This window comes from Aquarana catesbeiana, linkage group LG07 (assembly GCF_042186555.1).
Source record: "Aquarana catesbeiana isolate 2022-GZ linkage group LG07, ASM4218655v1, whole genome shotgun sequence".
Lineage (NCBI taxonomy): Eukaryota > Metazoa > Chordata > Amphibia > Anura > Ranidae > Aquarana > Aquarana catesbeiana.
In genome coordinates, this window is record NC_133330.1 from 77,949,537 (window position 1) to 77,966,729 (window position 17,193).

The 17,193-nt window shown below is 42.3% G+C and overlaps 1 protein-coding gene across 1 annotated transcript in view; it reads right to left on the reverse strand.

Annotated features, from left to right (window-relative positions):
* Nucleotides 1–14,984: 14,984 nt before the first annotated feature.
* TSEN2 (tRNA splicing endonuclease subunit 2) overlaps nucleotides 14,985–17,193 on the reverse strand; it is a 72,900-nt gene continuing 70,691 nt past the window's right edge. The window contains exon 12 of the mRNA XM_073592353.1: nucleotides 14,985–15,090. Within this exon, the coding sequence (XP_073448454.1) occupies nucleotides 15,031–15,090 (60 nt within the window). The 3' untranslated portion in view covers nucleotides 14,985–15,030. The remainder of the gene's footprint in view (nucleotides 15,091–17,193) is intronic.

The window sequence follows — 17,193 nt, forward strand, 5'->3', positions numbered from 1 at the left end:
CTTCTGCTTCAACCAAGTAGCACTACCATCCTTCTTAGCAAATCCGGCTCTCCTCATCCTCTGGATGTAGGCCTCACACTAAAAGCCTACTTGTCAGCAACCAATTCACTTTGGAAAGCAGACAACTTGTTTGTGGTACCACACAGTCAGAGAAAAGGTCATGCTGTGTCAGTCTGCGCTCTACCTTGATGGCTTGTCAAAAACATCAAGAAAGCCTATACACTAGAGAAACTTCCCACTCCAGAGTGTTTAAGGGGGCATTCAATGAGGACAGTAGATACCTCCCGGGCAGCATATGTCGAGTTTCCCCAGAAACTATATGTAAAGCAGCTGCCTGGTCATCTAGAAATACAGTACCTTTATCTTTGACTATAAAATAGATCTTGCCTGGTTGACTACAGTGGTTTTTGGCAGATCTGTTTTTCAGGCTTGTCTTTAAAACTTATCTTATTTTCTACCCTCTCATTTGGCCTGTTATTTCCCAATGTATGCTGCCATGATGTTCCAGGAAAATGGAAAAATATATACTCACTGTTCCGCAATGTTCCTTTCCTGGTGCATCTTCATGGCAGCATACATAGACCCACCCAAGTGGTGATAGCTACAGAGAGTACCAGCGGGCCAGATTCTACAAAGCTTTATAGGTTAATGGTCCTATCAGGCTCAGGGGCGGAGCCACAACCCAATATATGCTGCCATGAAGAAAATGTGACAGACCCCACAACCTAATATATGCCGCCATGAAGATAATGTGACGGTCCCTGTACTCAAGTGTAGTATGTCCGCCGTATAAGCTTCCTCCAGTCTGAACATAGATATCAGATATTTTAGCCGCCTATTGCAACCAAGAACTAGGCATGACTCGTTTGGCTGCAAAACTGGAACTATTTAAAAACTCAGAGAATTTATACTACACAACCAGGTGAGAATGATCACATTATCATATGCAAACACAACTGTATATAGAAGAATAATTAACACTATGACCATTAAGTTAATTAAACTAGCCACCTGGTCTCATTCCAGGTAAGACTTGGCATCATTGAGCTCACAAAGTACAATACACATTATTACAAGTGTAAACATCCCCTAGCAGACAATAGGTGAGTTAATTAGAACAATTACAATACAGTGACCTCCCCCTCCTTAGCCTAATAGACAACAGGAGATCCAGGGCTTTCCAGATCTCATTAACCATCTTTCTTTTCATATACATCTGTCCACTGAATCCTATGTGGCAGAGACCATCATGGCCTCCTTAATAATGTCATTTTGCATTACATAACAGGATATCTTCCTAAATGCTTGTAGTTCCCTCAAATGCCAGGGCCCATAGTCAGTAGGCAAGAGGCTAGCACTCAGTCCCCTCCAAAAGCTTCTGTCCCGGGTGAGCATCACGATTGGTCCTAACAGGCTCAGGGGCGGAGCCACAACCCAATGTATGCTGCAATGAAGATGCACCAGGAACGAAAAATTACAGAAAGGTGAGTATTACAACCCTAGCCCTTCCTTTTTCACTAAACCTATACCCCACCCCTCCTCCTGTTCTGGCCCTTTCTCTTTACCGATACCCCAGTTTAACACGTTTCCAAACCCCCTCCCTTTGTTGTGTATAAATCCATAATAATTGTTTCTTTGTCTTTTTAAAATTTCAGGAGAAATTTGTACCCACATCTGGCTTTCTTTTGGGTTCACAGGAATATCTCAATGCATCACTGCAATGATAACATATTTACCAACAGTTGTGTCATACTTAATGTACATGAAAACAACTGCATTAGCTAACTGTCTGTAATTTCCTGCTCATATTAAAGAGTTGTTTTTTTTTTTAAAGCTCTTGCTGCAAAACTCCAGTGCTGTCCACAACCACTACTCCTTTTCAATGCTGAATGACAGCCAGCAGCATCACTTAATCCACTTCCTTTGAGCCCAGACTGTCAGAGACTAAAAATTCTGGATGAACCCTCTGCACACAGCTGTCTACCCTTTCTAGCAAACTTTGCATAAAATCAGGAATTTTTAGTTCACATATATTGCAATGCATGTTTAAGCCATCCAACTGCATTAAAGTAGTCCCTCTCTGGCCAGTCCCTACTCTGCTCTGCAAACACTCCATTGGGGCCAATATGGGCAGATAGAAAGTGTAGGAGAGCTACAGGTGCAGGTCGGTTCACTAACCTGCATCATGCAATAGAAATGAGATATACCTGTGCTAAAATCCCAATAGGTTATACACATATATCCCATCAGGTACTAAAGGCTGTTAAAGACGCCTGGAAGCACATCAGCCTGGGCTCACAGGAGAATGCTGCAGATCATAGTAGCACATCATTACAGGGCACTGCTGACTCTACCATTAAAGGAAGAGGACCCATGACATCAAGGGACCGGATTGAACATGCGAGTCATTTAAGGAGTTGATCTTCACAACGTCCTTAATGTTTAAATGTCATTTTACAGGGAAATAAAATTGAACTTGATTAAATACAAAAACCTATAGTAACGTTTCTTAAATAATCTTAATGTCTGAGTAAAAAGCTGAGGTAGTAACACTAACTAGAACAAATTTGTACCACTTCTATCTACCCTGAAAGTCAATAAGCTCTCCTGTCATTCACATGCTGCTTTTTCCATATTAAACAATTAAAGTGGAATTAAACTTAAAAAATAAAAAATGGCTGACTAGTAGGATTTTTTTGACAGAAAAGACCTTATTGACCCTCTCTTCTGTCTTAACCACTTCTCCTTGCCTGTCAGCATTTATGTACAATGAATTGCACAATGCCCATTGAAAAACTAATTACAGAATGCACAAACATGGAAACACAAAAGTGTGAACCTAACCTATGATAAAACTTCTGGCTGGCTGAACATACTCTCTTCAGTCATTAACTTACCTCTGCTTCTTTGTCTCAAGCACAGAATGTTATCCATAGCTCTCAACTGTCCCTGAATTGGAACAAAGTCTCTTTGTCCCTCATTTTGGTCTGATCTATATAGTTGTAAATTAACTATTTAGCTTTCAAAAAGTGTTTCACAGTGCTAAACCTTTCATCCAAATTCCAAACTGCTGCCTTTGTAAATTTCCAAAGCCTATAAAGGAATAGTAGTGGTAAAAAAAAGGACTTTTTTGTACAATACTCCTTTAAGGGGGCAAGACAGGGGGTGTGTCCTAAGCCTACATATTTTTGCTAATAGGTGTCCCTTATTACCATCTCAAAAAGTTGGGAGGTAAATTGTTACCTTATAGCTCATATACAGTTGTGTGGAAAAATATTTCCCCCCTTCCTGATTTATTTTTTTGCATATTTCTTACACTTAAATGAGTTAGATCATCAAACACATTTTAATATTACACAAAGATAACCTGAGTAAATCCAAGATGCAGTTTTTAAATTATTATTTCATTTATTAACGGAAAAAAGCTGTTCAAACCTGTCTGGCCCCATTTGAAAACATAACTGCCCCCTTCCATGCTGAATCATGAATAAACTGTTATTAACCACATTTTTTTAGATAGCTGAGTTAAATTTCACTTGCCACACCCAGGCCTGATTACTGCCAGACATGTTGAATCAAGAAATCACATAAATAGAAGCTGTCTGACAAAGTGAAGCATGCAAACAGATCACAAAAAGCATCATGTCACAATCTATCAAAATTCAAGAACAAATTAGAAACAAAGTAACATACATGTATTGTTTCTAAGGCTTTGGAACTCCAGTGAACCACGGGGAGAGCCATTATCCACAAATGGAGATAACTTGGAACAGTGGTGAACCTTCCCAGGAGTGGCCGGCCTACAAAAATTACTCCAAGGGCATGACGATGGCTCATCATGGAGGTCATAAAAAAACCCAGAACATCATCTAAAGAACTGCAGGCTTCACTTGCCTCAGGTAAGATCAGTATTCATGATTCAACAATAAGAAAGACTGGGCAAAAATGGCATCCACTGAAGAGTTTCAAGGCCAAAGCCACTGCTGACCAAAAAGAACACAAAGGCTCATCTCACATTTACCAAAAAACATCTTGATTATCCCCAGGACTTTTAGGCAAATATTCTGTGGACAGATGAGACAAAAATGTAACTATTTGGAAGGTGTGCGTCCCATTACATCTGGCATAAAACGAATACAGCATTTCATAACAAGAACATCATACCAACAGTCAGACATGGTGGTGGTAGCGTGATGGTCTGGGGCTGCTTTGCAGCTTCAGAACCCGGGCAACTTACCATAATTGATGGAACCATGGATTCTGAGCTCTACTAGAAAATCCTAAAGGAGAATGTCCGGCCATCAGTTCGTGACCTCAAGCTTAAGTGCACTTGGGTTATGTAGCAGGAGTGGCCTAGTCAAAGCCCAAACTTAAATTCAATTGAGATGCTGTATCATGACCTTACACGAGCCATTCATGCTGGAAAACCCTCCAATGTAGCTGAATTAAAACAATTCTGCAAAGAAGAGTGGGACAAAATTGCTCCACAGCAATGTGAAAGACTCATTGCCACTCATCACAAATGCTTGATTGCAGTTGTTGCCGCCAAGGGTGACACAACCAATTATTAGGTTTAGGGGGGGCAATAACTTTCACATAAAGCCAGGCAGGTTTGGACAGCTTTTTTGCCTTAATAAATAAAACCATCTTTTAAAAACTGCATTTTGTATTTACTCGGGTTATCTTTGTGTAATATTTTTTTGATGATCTGAGTCATTTAAGTGTGACAAATATGCAAAAAAATATAAAATCAGAAAAGAGGCAAATACTTTTTCACACGACTGTGTGTGCTACTAAGTTATGCTAGTATCAAATTACTAATGGCTGTCCAAATGACATTTGTCCTTTCCTTTTAGACACTAGCAGCCAGGAGCGAATACACCATTAGTACGGACCACGCAGCTGTACAAAGGCCCTCCAAGATAAAGGGCCCATGTTTATTAGATGTGGGTCAGATGGGTGCTGCAACCCCCTCTCACTGTCATATAGATCTGGACATGGTTTGCTTCCATCTAGTTGCAAATCAATACACAATTACTTGGCCAGCTGCTGCACAGGGGGTGGGGAGCAAAAAAGTGTCTGGCCCAGGGGGCCCTTTGGTGACTTTTTCCACTGCTGTTTGCAATATAGCCTCTCTATCAAATGGTGTACACTTAGGGGGGTATGATGGAGTACATCTTCAACAGATCCCACAAAACAACCCCTAGGGCTGAACAGATATGCTTCGCTAGTGCTTTGTATCGACAAAATAAGCAAAACTTGCAGCATCTGCTGGTGGTGATGCTGAAACAATCCCTGCACCGCCAGCCATAAACTGATTGGCATTTCGTTTGCTAAAGCGCTGTATATCCATAAACAATTACCATTGGATTTCTAGTAAAATACTATGTGCGTACAGTCCTTAACATATATTATAATAGAACAGTGTCTATATTCCCACAATACCAGACAGGTACAAAGAGAATGACAGGAGAAACATATGAATTAACAAGAACCAGAAACATGCTCTAAACATCTCTAAAGCTATAAGCATGGGGTGACATCTTGTGGTCATTAGGGTGTAGTGCATCCAATGGACTAAATATCAGTAGTCAATAAATACTTTAATGCCAGTAAATGCTTTTGTACCTAGGACCGCTTTCCTTCAGGCTGAGTTCACACTAGTGCGAATTGGATGCGGTTTTCTCCACATTCGATTTGCTTGACAGGAGATTGTGACTGGTTCTCAATTGAGCTGGTTCACACATCTTCAGAGCGGCTGCGGAAAAAATTGCGCAGGAGTCCTGTGCGTCTTTGGCTCCATTTCAGGTCCGAACTCAGGCAAAAATTCAGGCTGGATTCATCCCTAAAATGGAGAACAGAGATGCACCAGACCCCTGTTGTCAGCCGCATCCGTTTTCAGTGTGAACCCAGCCTCAAGGATATTTTTCTTTGTAAACTGCAAAAATGTACATTAATAAAGCAGTATTTATGTTATAGATACAACAGAAGGCTGTTGAGAAAATATACATCTGGCAATAGGCACAGCTACATTTTTTTTATGTATTTGCAATTTAATAAAATTAACCTTTAGTATGTGCATGCAAGATAAAGGACATCCAGGAACCCATCTGTTATAGCCTTCAAGCCATCCACTGGCCTCCTTCAGTATGCAAATTTTTTTATGGGTGTGGTGTTTTTAGGGGGAGTTTTATTAGTAGGGGAAGATGATACCATGCTAGTATGCCCATATCCCACTAAAATACTGTATATATAACAGAATTTGTGTTGTAGCAAAAAGAGACTGTGAAATGGCATACAACATCTCACAAAAGTGAGTACACCCCTCACATTTTTGTAAATATTTTATTATATCTTTTCATGTGACAACACTGAAGAAATGACACTTTGCTACACTGTAAAGTAGTGAGTGTACAGCTTGTATAACAATGTAAATTTGCTGTCCACTCAAAATAACTCAACATACAACCATTAATGTCTAAACTGCTGGCAACAAAAGTGAGTACACCCCTAAGTGAAAATGTCCAAATTAGCCATTTTCCCTCCCCATTGTCATGTGACTCATTAGTGTTACAAGGTCTCAGGTGTGAATGGGTTGAAGGTGTGTTAAATTTGGTGTTCTTGCTCTCACTCTCTCATACTGGTCACTGGAAGTTCAACATGGCACCTCTTGACAAAGAACTCTGAGGATCTGAAAAAAAGAATTGTTACTCTACATAAAGATGGCCTAGGCTATAAGAAGATTTCCAAGACCTGAAACTGGACTGCAGCACGGTGGCCAAGACCATACAGCAGTTTAACAGGACAGGTTCCACTCAGAACAGGCCTCGCTATGGGCGACCAAAGAAGTTGAGTGCACATGCTCAGTTTCATATCCGGAGGTTGTTTTGGGGAAATAGATGTATGAGTGCTGCAAGCATTGCTGCAGAGGTTGAAGTTGAAGAGGGGGGGGGGGTCAGCCTGTCAGTGCTCAGACCATACGCCGCACACTGCATCAAATTTGTCTGCACGGCTGTCATCCCAGAAGGAAGCCTCTTCTAAAGATGATGCACAAGAAAGCACGCAAATAGTTTGCTGAACACAAGCAGACTAAGGGCATGGATTACTGGAACCATGTCCTGTGGTCTGATGAGACCAAGATAAACTTATTTGGTTCAGATGGTGTCAAGTGTGTGTGGAGGCAACCAGGTGAGGTGTACAAAGACAAGTGTGTCTTGCTTACGGTCAAGCATGGTGGTGGGAGTGTCATAATCTGGGGCTGGATGAATGCTGCTGACACTGGGGAGCTACAGTTCATTGAGGGAACCATAATTGCCAACATGTACTGTGAACATACTGAAGCAGAGCATGATCCCCTCCCTTCAGAGACTGGGCCGCAGAGCAGTATTCCAACACGATAACAACCCCAAACACACCTACAAGACAATCACTGCCTTGCTAAAGAAGCTAAGGGTAAAGGTGATGGACTAGCCAAGCATGTCTCCAGACCTAAACCCTATTGAGCATCTGTGGGGCATTCTCAAAATGGAAGGTGGAGGAGCGCAAGGTCTCTAACACCCACCAGCTCCGTAATGTTGTCATGGAGGACTGAAAGAGGACTCCAGTGGCAATCTGTGAAGCTCTGGTGAACTCCATGCCCAAGAAGGTTAAGGCAGTGCTGGGAAATAATGGTGGCCACACAAAATATTGACACTTTGGGTCCAATTTGGACATTTTCACTTAGGGGTGTACTCACTTTTGTTGCCAGCGGTTTTGACATTAATGGCTGTGTGTGGAGTTATTTTGAGGGGAAAGCAAACTTACACTGTTATACAAGTTGTACACTCACTACTTTACATTGTAGCAAAGTGTCATTTCTTCAGTGTTGTCACATGGAAAGATATAATAAAATATTTACAAAAATGTGAGGGGTGTACTCACTTTTGTGAGATACTGTAGTGAGCAAAACCAACAAAACAAATACCAGTATATTACCATACAAGTCCAATTTTATTATACAAAAGTTAAAAAAAACATAGTAGTAACCACTTCCATGTGTTGTATACAGGTAAAGTTCACATCTATAATACAGAGAATATTCCTGTTTTTACAAAACTTGTCCACATAAGAAGATTGACATGTTTTGAAAACACTCTCTGCATGCACTACTTTTCGAGAACACAATGCACCAAATGGCATGGTAATGCACTGCTTTTGTGTTCTACATTTTGGGTGTTGTAAGGAATATACTGACACCCGCTGCAGACTGCACTCTCGGGAAATGTGCACAGAATGCTGGTTTCCTGCAACACATTCTGGTGTGAACGAGTCTGCTGGACATGCTGTATTACCTATATATAGTCAAAGCTACATACAATATAGCAATCCACAGAGGGATGGATACTTTCTGTCTCAATCCTGGGTTGAGCACTGCACAGCCATTCACAAAAATCTTTGTATTCTATAAATGAAAACAAAGATTGCTTTGATTGGCTGAAGCGGAGAACAGGACATCATCCACACACCTCAGCCAACCAGAAAAGAGAACTTTGGGGTTATTCCCACACAGCACAGGGTGCAGAGTTGATATCTGCTGTGACAAACTTTGGAGCAGAAGAAATTGGCCCTGAGGTACATATAGAGGACACATGATCCTGGATTATTTCTCTATAACTATACAATTGGGAAGGTGCATGCATGGCACCACTCAGGCTAGCTGTACTTGTCGGCTCCATTATGTCCGGATTATAGTATCCTAAATTTGGCAGTCACCAAACAGTCTGTCCCTTCTACAACCCCAGATGACCAGGATGAAATAGACCTGCTTTGTTTCAACAGAGGATGCCATTACCTAAGCTCTTCAAATGATTCTAAGGTTGTAATTGTTTTATTTTCTAAAAACAAACATGTTATACCTAGCTCCTCTGTGCAATGATTTTGCACAGAACAGCCCTGATTTTATTTTAGGTAGCCTATTGCTATGGGGGCACTCTAGCAGGCTCGCTCCCAGGCTGTGTTCTCTCCATGTTGGCTCACTGTGATTGACAGCAGCAATGACAACCAATGGGGGGAAGAGACCCAGGAGAGCCGCTGCTCTTATGCTCATTGCTGGATCGGGATGGGGATCAGGTAAGTATAAGGGAGCCTGTGGGGCAGAGCAGAGCATAGAATGCATTAGGGTAAAAAAACCTTCTGCTTTTAGAACCACTTTCAGTTCGGAGTATATGTGTGCATTAGCACATAGAACGCCTGAGATATCTTCTTCTCTCATGTCACAGATCTCACAGAGGGACTGAGCGCCGCTATTCCCTGACTCCTGATTTAAAGGAGTTGTAAACCCTCCTGTTTTTTTCACCTTAATAATGCTTCCTATGCATTAAGGTGAAAAAACTTCTGTCACTCAGCAGCCCCCCCCGTTTTACTCACCTGAGCCCATTCGTACCCTCTGCAGAGATGCGCTCACCCTCTCTGGATGGGGTTCTCGGCTCTTGATTGGATGGATTAATAGCAGCGCAGCCATTGGTTCCCACTGCTGTCAATCAAATCCAATGATGCGGGCGCCAGGGCCAGTCCGGCATTCTGTGTCTATGGATGCAAATGCTGGACTCGGGAGCATGCCTGCATGGTAACCCCCTGGGAAAACACTTCCAGGGATTTCCAGATGCCAGCGCCGTCGGGGGGACCCAAGGAAGATGAGGTTTGGGGCCACTCTGTGCAAAACGAACTGCACAGTGAAGGTAAGCATGATATGTTTGTTATTTAAAAAAAAAAAAAACATAAATAAAAAAAAGGGGTTTAGTAACCCTTTAGGAGTAGGAAGGAGTGGAAGTGAAAACTTTCTTGGCTTTGTTGACATTGCACTGCAGATAAGAAAGGCGAAATTAAAGTGCTTTTAAACTCCAAACATTCTTTACCTTAATGCATTCCTTGCATTAGAGTAAAAAATACTCCCCTTCCTGCCCCCCCCCCCCCCCCTCCAACCCATCCCTAAAAACTTACCTGACTACTCCACCACTTCCTGATCTCACAGGAGACACAGCCAGCAGTGGTAGCCATAGGCATGGGCGAGCCACGCTGTGTATGTCTAAGGACACACATGGCCCCAGCAGCCAGCCTGCTAAGGGGGCACTCGGAAGAAGGAGTGGAAAGCGCCAAAGTGGAACTTAAGAGGTAAAGGACCACTATGTGCAATACCAATTACACAAAGCCGTTAAGTAGAACATCTTTTTATTTTAATTAAAAAAAAAAAAGCCTTTACAATTATTTGAAGTTAGTCTGGTATGGTTACAGCTGTTTCTTTCTCTTTTTTTAAGTTTTTATTTTACTACCTTTATTAAAATGTAACCAAAAAACCCCTCAGGATCCTCAGGCAGAACAGAGACTCAGACTATCGGAACAAACCTGTAAACTTCAGATACATTGGAACAACTCAAACAAAATCCCAAGAGCGAAGCACCTTCTCCTTAGGATTAAGGTAAAAAGATGGCAACACAATGCCCTAATTCGGAAAGAAGAAAGAAATGAGGACCACTTAATCCTGGTGAAGAACCCAAGAAATGTCCCTTGCAAGAAGTGCAGCCAACTTCAATACCCTGCAGGCCAAAGTAATGGCAACCTAAAAAGACAACCTTGTGTGTAAGGAGCGACAAGGGAATCTCTCAGAGTGGCTCAAAAGGAGACTAGGTAAGTCTTTGCTGAGCAGAAAGGGGTGGAGAATTCCTGCCTTTTTTGGCCAGTGGTCCATTCACCTGAAGGTGGCAGTATAACCCAAATAGTCATGAAGTACGATTTGTTCCAATTTAAAAAACAGAAGATTTGCTTTATTTTGTAGGAAAAAAATAGATATGTTAAGTGTGCCTAAACAGTACCCTAAAAAAAAAAAAAAAAAAAAAAAAAAAAATGTACCTTCTGTCCAGAATTCCTTCTGAAAAATATCAGTGCACTTCCTGGAATGTGAGCATTTCTTGGAACTCCACCGACTACAGCCTCATAACTGTATACCATTTGTGTGAAATCTTATGTAATTTGGTAATATTACTATTGCACTGTTCACTGTTGTCACTGCTGAAGGCTCTAAGGCAGTGGTTCTCAATCTGGGGGTCGGGACCCCCTCGGGGGTCGAATGATGATTTGCCAGGGGTCACCGAATCCTGGGCTGTTCCTGAAGCCTGCACCACTCTCCCAACCTTTTTGCGGCAGCCCAGCAGGACTATTCCTGGAGCCTGTGGCCGCCCAGCTTGGCTGTTCCTGGAGCCCACGGCTGCCCACGCAGCCTCTTCGCAGGCGCCCATTCAGTTCACGGCATGGCTGGGGGGCAGGACTAGAGGTCAGCTGACTGGTGAGGAATGTGAAGTGGGAGGGGCTGGATGAGATCCTATCTCCTGATTTTAGCACAGGTGTCACTGCTACGAGACACTACAAAATTGGAGACACAGTGAGTAACACTACCTGCGATTAAAGTTGCCATTAAAAGCACTCAAGGAGCGCTACATGTCTGCAGGTTAGAGGAGCAAATTACTTGTCTTGCCTTGGGTACCGACAACCCACGCTACAGAAATAATTTTACTGTTGGGGGCCCCCACAACTTGGGAAATTTTATCAAGGGGTCACGGCACTAGAAGGTTGAGAACCACTGCTCTAAGGAAACAAAGCTTTGCCTCTACCAAAATTGATTCCTCCACACAGATACAGTGTAGAACAAGGCATGATAAGTCAGCAGTAGGGGAAAGATCAGCTGCAGGAAGACCACAAGCAATACTAGTACTCTGCACTGTACTTACCTAGACACAATTTTCAGGGTTCAGTCCCTACTAAAGCATTTCTAAGTGCCCATCACATGCACCTAAAAAATACAGTGCCAGCTTTGTTAATAATCAAAGACAGATCATTGGAAGGAGTTCACAATGTCAGCACTGCTGATGAAATTGGTGTTCTTGAAGCGTAAAAGTTTCCTCTGTGATAAAAATGAGGCTTGGGATCCACAAAAGCTGAGCAGGGAATGGGGCATCATCCTGAAAATTCGCAACCCTGTGACATTCTATCCAATTCAGATCCTAAAGAGGTCATAAACCGCTGTTTTTTTTTACCTGCAAGGCAATGCCATTATGTGCTAGTAGGCATTGCCTACTAGCACATTATGTGAAACTCGCCTTAGAATGAAGCCTTCCAGCGCACGCTGTTACTGCTGAAGGTGCTTCCATCTGGGTTTGTTGTGTGTCACTCCCGCGCATCCTGTTTATGGCACAGGACTCTGGAGGAACGGCGCCGGTGATGTCACCGGCTGCATCTAAAGTAAATGTGTCCTTATTGGTGCACGTTTAGGAGAGATTTACTGAGCCTGTATGTAAGCCTTAATTTAGGCTTACCTATGGGTAAACATAAGTTAACTCCCACTTTAAAACTATTTTTTTTTTATTGTGTAGGAGCTCAGTCTAGTAGGTTTCTTGAATTCCATTACAACAGATAAGCCGTTGGGTAAACATTTCTGAAAACTTCAAAAGTATTCAATTCATCCACGGAAATTGACATTAATAAAATTTACAATAGCATTACTTAGCAGACTATGGGATCTTCTAATGAGGCCTATCATACACTCTCTCACAACATGTTTACACAGGCTTCAGTTATAAAACCTATTAAGCCAGATATTTCTTAACCAGCTCAAGTTGAATAAACACTTCCAGGCCAGAGTCTGTAAAGCCTCAGAGATCTCTAACTGCATCCTATAAGATACCATGTCAGGTCTGATTTCAGAGCTGGCCGATGACAGCCGTAAATAGCTTAGCAGACAATAAAGGGAATCTACAATCTTGAATGGATATTGCAGAACAAAATTTACACAGATTTTTTAAATCCCAATCTGAGTAAAATCTCAAACAACCTAAGATCAGACATGAGTAAGTTATATGATACAGATATTTAGTTAGACCCATTACACCCCCTAAGGAAATACACATCAGCATAACACCAAGACATAAGACAAGATAAAATATGAGTCACCAGATTGCGGCATATGGTAAAATCTAAATATGACCACATGAAAAAAAAAATGTACATCATGGGAGGGTCCACTGAAATACTATAAATAATTTCAACACTCTTACTTCCCACCCTATAACCCCTGTGATTGGGTTAGGTGAGAGCTCAGTGACATTCTTTAGAAAGTCCACAAAAAGCTGTTGCAACTGCAGCTTGAGATTTCTCTAAGTGTTAATTAGAACACCTGGTATTAATTGAAGTACTTATTTGCCATATTGCTGTTTCCATTGACCTCTAAGACCCCTTTCACACCGAGCTGCCCATAGCTTCGGCGGTAAAACTGCGCTATTTTTAGCGCCATTTTACCATCAGATTAGCGCCGCATTTCGGCCGTTAGCGGAGCGCTTTTACCCCCCCGCTAGTGGCCGAGAAAGGGTTAAAACCGCCCGCAATGCGCCGCAATAGCGGCGTTTTGCCGGCGGTATCCCAGCGTTGCTCCATTGATTTCAATGGAGAGCAGCGGTGGGGGAGCGGTAAACACACCGCTCCTGCACCGCTCCAAAGAAGCTGCTGGCAGGACTTTTCCTGACGTCCTGCCAGCGCGCCGCTCCGGCGTGAAAGCCCTCAGGATTTCACACTGGAGACAATGCTGCAGCTGTTTGAGGGCAGATTGCAGGCGCTATTTTTAACACTATAGCGCCTGCAAAACGCCCTTGGTGTGAAAGGGGTCTTAGTGACTGCAGTACTCTAAGTTTTCACACCCAGTGTTCCATGCAATGAGAATGTTCACCTTCCAAAAAGAACTAGGAATACACACCTTATTAAGCTCCAACAATTTATGCAGCGCTTGACATACTGTACATTCACACCAGTCCCTGCCCTCAAAAAGTTTACAATCAAAGGTGTCTTACATGCAAACACATACCAGGGCTAATTTAGGCAAGAGCAAATTATCCTACCAGCATATCTGTAGAGTGTGGGAGGAATGCCTGGAGGGAAACCATGCAACTCAGTGAAAACCCATGCAATCACATGGAGAACATGCAGTCAGCGACCTGACTAAGATTTGAACTGAGGACTCCTGTGCTGCAAGATAGAAGTGGTACAGACAAAACCACTGAGCTATTATATTCAAATTAACTGGTATACTAACACTGCTAAATTTGGTCTGGGCAAGGGATGCAGCATTCAAGCAGCATAACCTTTCTCAGTAGCGCTCATTGCTGTTAAACTTCTCACCACCAGAAAATAGAAGCTCAGGACAGGGTGGCTATAAAGGAGGCACCTCAGGGAAAGTTTTTACCAGCAGCAACCGCCTCCATATAATGGGATATGCACCATTACACATACCTAATGAGTTGGGTGCTGTATCAAAAATACATATCCTAAACTTTATATATTTTAGGATAAGCGAAGCATAGCACCCTGGATGGGAAGCTACTACAGATCTGATCAACTCAGGCCAAATTCTGACCTAAAAGTGCATTTAAACCCAAGAACAAAATGTATGTGTATGTGCTTTGTATTAGCAGCTTCCCAATCCTTAGATGTGGTTAATTTTCTTTTTCAGGATAAGAACATTTTCAGCAAGTGTAGAAAATACCTTCTGTGAGTAAACAGAAAGCTAATGGAGAAGTCAAGCGTGGATGACAACCCCTCTCTCCATAAATACTAAAGGGGTAAACACAGCCACAAAAGGGACAGGGAGTGTGTAATTCACAGGTTTGCCAAGTTAAAACAAATGAGAAAAGGTGATGAAACAACCAGACCTTTAGTAGCTTTCCTTTTTTCTCCTGCCATCCCACAACAGTATTTAATTGGCTGAAACCTTCCAACCCAGTAGATCTCATCCTATGACATTTTTTGTTGCAGTTACTTGTGATTTAGTCATAGGAATATCACATGCATTGGAATGATTATACCATACAATAGCTCGTCATTTTTAGCAACCATTTTCAAATATTTGTGTTCAAATGTTTTTACTATAGCAAATTTTAAAATGTAAGGAAAACATAGTTCTAAGAAAAAAAAATTAAAATATTTTATTATGATTTTATTTTTTTTTACATGATTCTACAACTCTTCATGCTCCACTCGCTCCTGCGATGAAATCCATCGATTGACAATCACTTCCTATAGAAAGAAACAAAATTAGATAATGATAAAAAAGTTGCTATTTTCCTTTACAAAATCATTTTTCATAAATGGCCAAAAGTGTAAGTTCGTCAAGCAAAAAAAAAATTGAATTTTTATAACAGCTTACCTGTAAAATCCTTTTCTTGGAGTACATCACGGGACACAGAGCACCATAGTAATAATAACTATATGGGCTATAGGCCACCTTTAGGTGAATGGCCACTGGTATAACCAAAAAGGAAACAGGAAGTGCCCCTTCCTATATAACCCCTCCCATACTGGGAGTATCTCAGTTTTTGTAGCAAAGCAATATATACAAATATCTCAATAAGAGGGGAGGAACCTCTGTGTCCTGTGATGTACTCCAAGAAAAGGATTTTACTGGAAAGCTGTTATAAAAATCCTATTTTCTTTATCGTACATCACGGGACACAGAGCATCATAGTAATAACTATATGGGATGTTCCAAAGCAATGCCATCTGAGGGGAGGGAGACACAAAGCAAATAGCCGCCGCCAGGCGTGAGGACCCTATACTGCTGTCTGTAGCACACTGCGCCTGAAGGCGGTATCCTCCTGCCATCTTACATCCATTTGATAGAATCTCGTGAATGTATATACTGATGACCAAGTAGCGGCCTTGTAAAACCTGAGCCACAGAGGCTTGGTGATGCACTGCCCATGAAGCACTGACTGCCCGGGTAGAGTGTGCTTTAATCTGAAAGGGGGGAACCTTTCTTTTCAGGCCATACGCCTGACTAATCACCTGACAAATCCACTTAGCAACAGCAGATTTCGATGCTGCCTGACCCTTTCTAGGGCCTTCCAGCAACACAAACAAAACATCAGTTTTCAGTTTCCGAGCAGTCGCTTTCAGATTTTCAGGCTTTAATTGCTCTCACTACAGCGAGAGAATGTAATAATTTTTCTTCTACAGAACGAGGTTCTGGGAAAAAGGAAGGTAAAGAAACATCTTGATTCAGATGAAAACTATACACTACCTTTGGCAAAAAAGGTTGGGTGTGGATGCAGCACCACCTTATGCTTATGAATGATTAAGTATGGCTCTTTACAAGAGAAAGTAGACAATTTTGATACTCTTCTTGCAGAGGTTATCGCAATTAGGAATACCAATCTCCTTGTCAAAAGGATCAAACGAATATTCCGTACAGGTTCAAAGGGTTGTCTTTGCAACACCGACAAAACCAGGTTAAAATCTCATGGGCACAGAGACATTCTAACTGGCGGAGTTATCCGAGTTACCCCTTGTATGAATGCCCAGACTAAAGAGTGCGAAGCAAGCGGCCTTTGGAAAAACACTGCCAAGGCCGAAATCTGACCCTTGATTGTACTCAAGGCCAGCTTCATTTCTACTCGTAATTGTAGAAAGGCCAGAATTCTTCCTATGACAAACTTATTTAGCATTTGTAAGGCAGGATGGAATACCGGTCCCTGCGACAGCAGGTCCGGACGAGTTGGAAGAGTCAAAGACTCCCCTACTGCCATTCTCACGATCCCTGCATACCAGGGTCTTCTGGGCCATGCCGGGACCACTGGGATGCAGGGATCCTTCCTGTGAAGCAGTCGTGGTCTTCTCGGACTCTGACCACTTCCCTTGAACAGTGGTCTCTTCTAGAACTGCTCCCCAGCCCCATAGGCTGGCATCCGTTGTTACTACTTTCCAGGAAACTGGAATGAAGGATTTCCCCTTCTGTAAATTCCTGGTTATCAACCACCAGTTGAAACTCTGGCGTACCTTTGGAGCCAGATTCATTGGATAAGCCAAGGCTTGGATCCGTTTGTTCCAAGCAGACAGAATACTGTGTTGCAACAGTCTTGAATGAAACTGGGCATAGGGAACCGCTTCAAAAGGAAGCTACCATCTTCCCTAGTAATCTCATACAAAGGCGAATGGAAGGACCCTTCTTTGCCTTGACCGCCTGGACCAGCTCTCTTAGAGCGTTGACCTTTGTCTGAGGCAAGAACACCCTTTCCTGGGTTGTGTCTATGACCAGGCCCAAATACTGCAGCCGTCTTACCGGCTGTAAGGATGATTTCTCTAGACTGAGAATCCAACCCAGGTGTCTCAGATAACTGACTG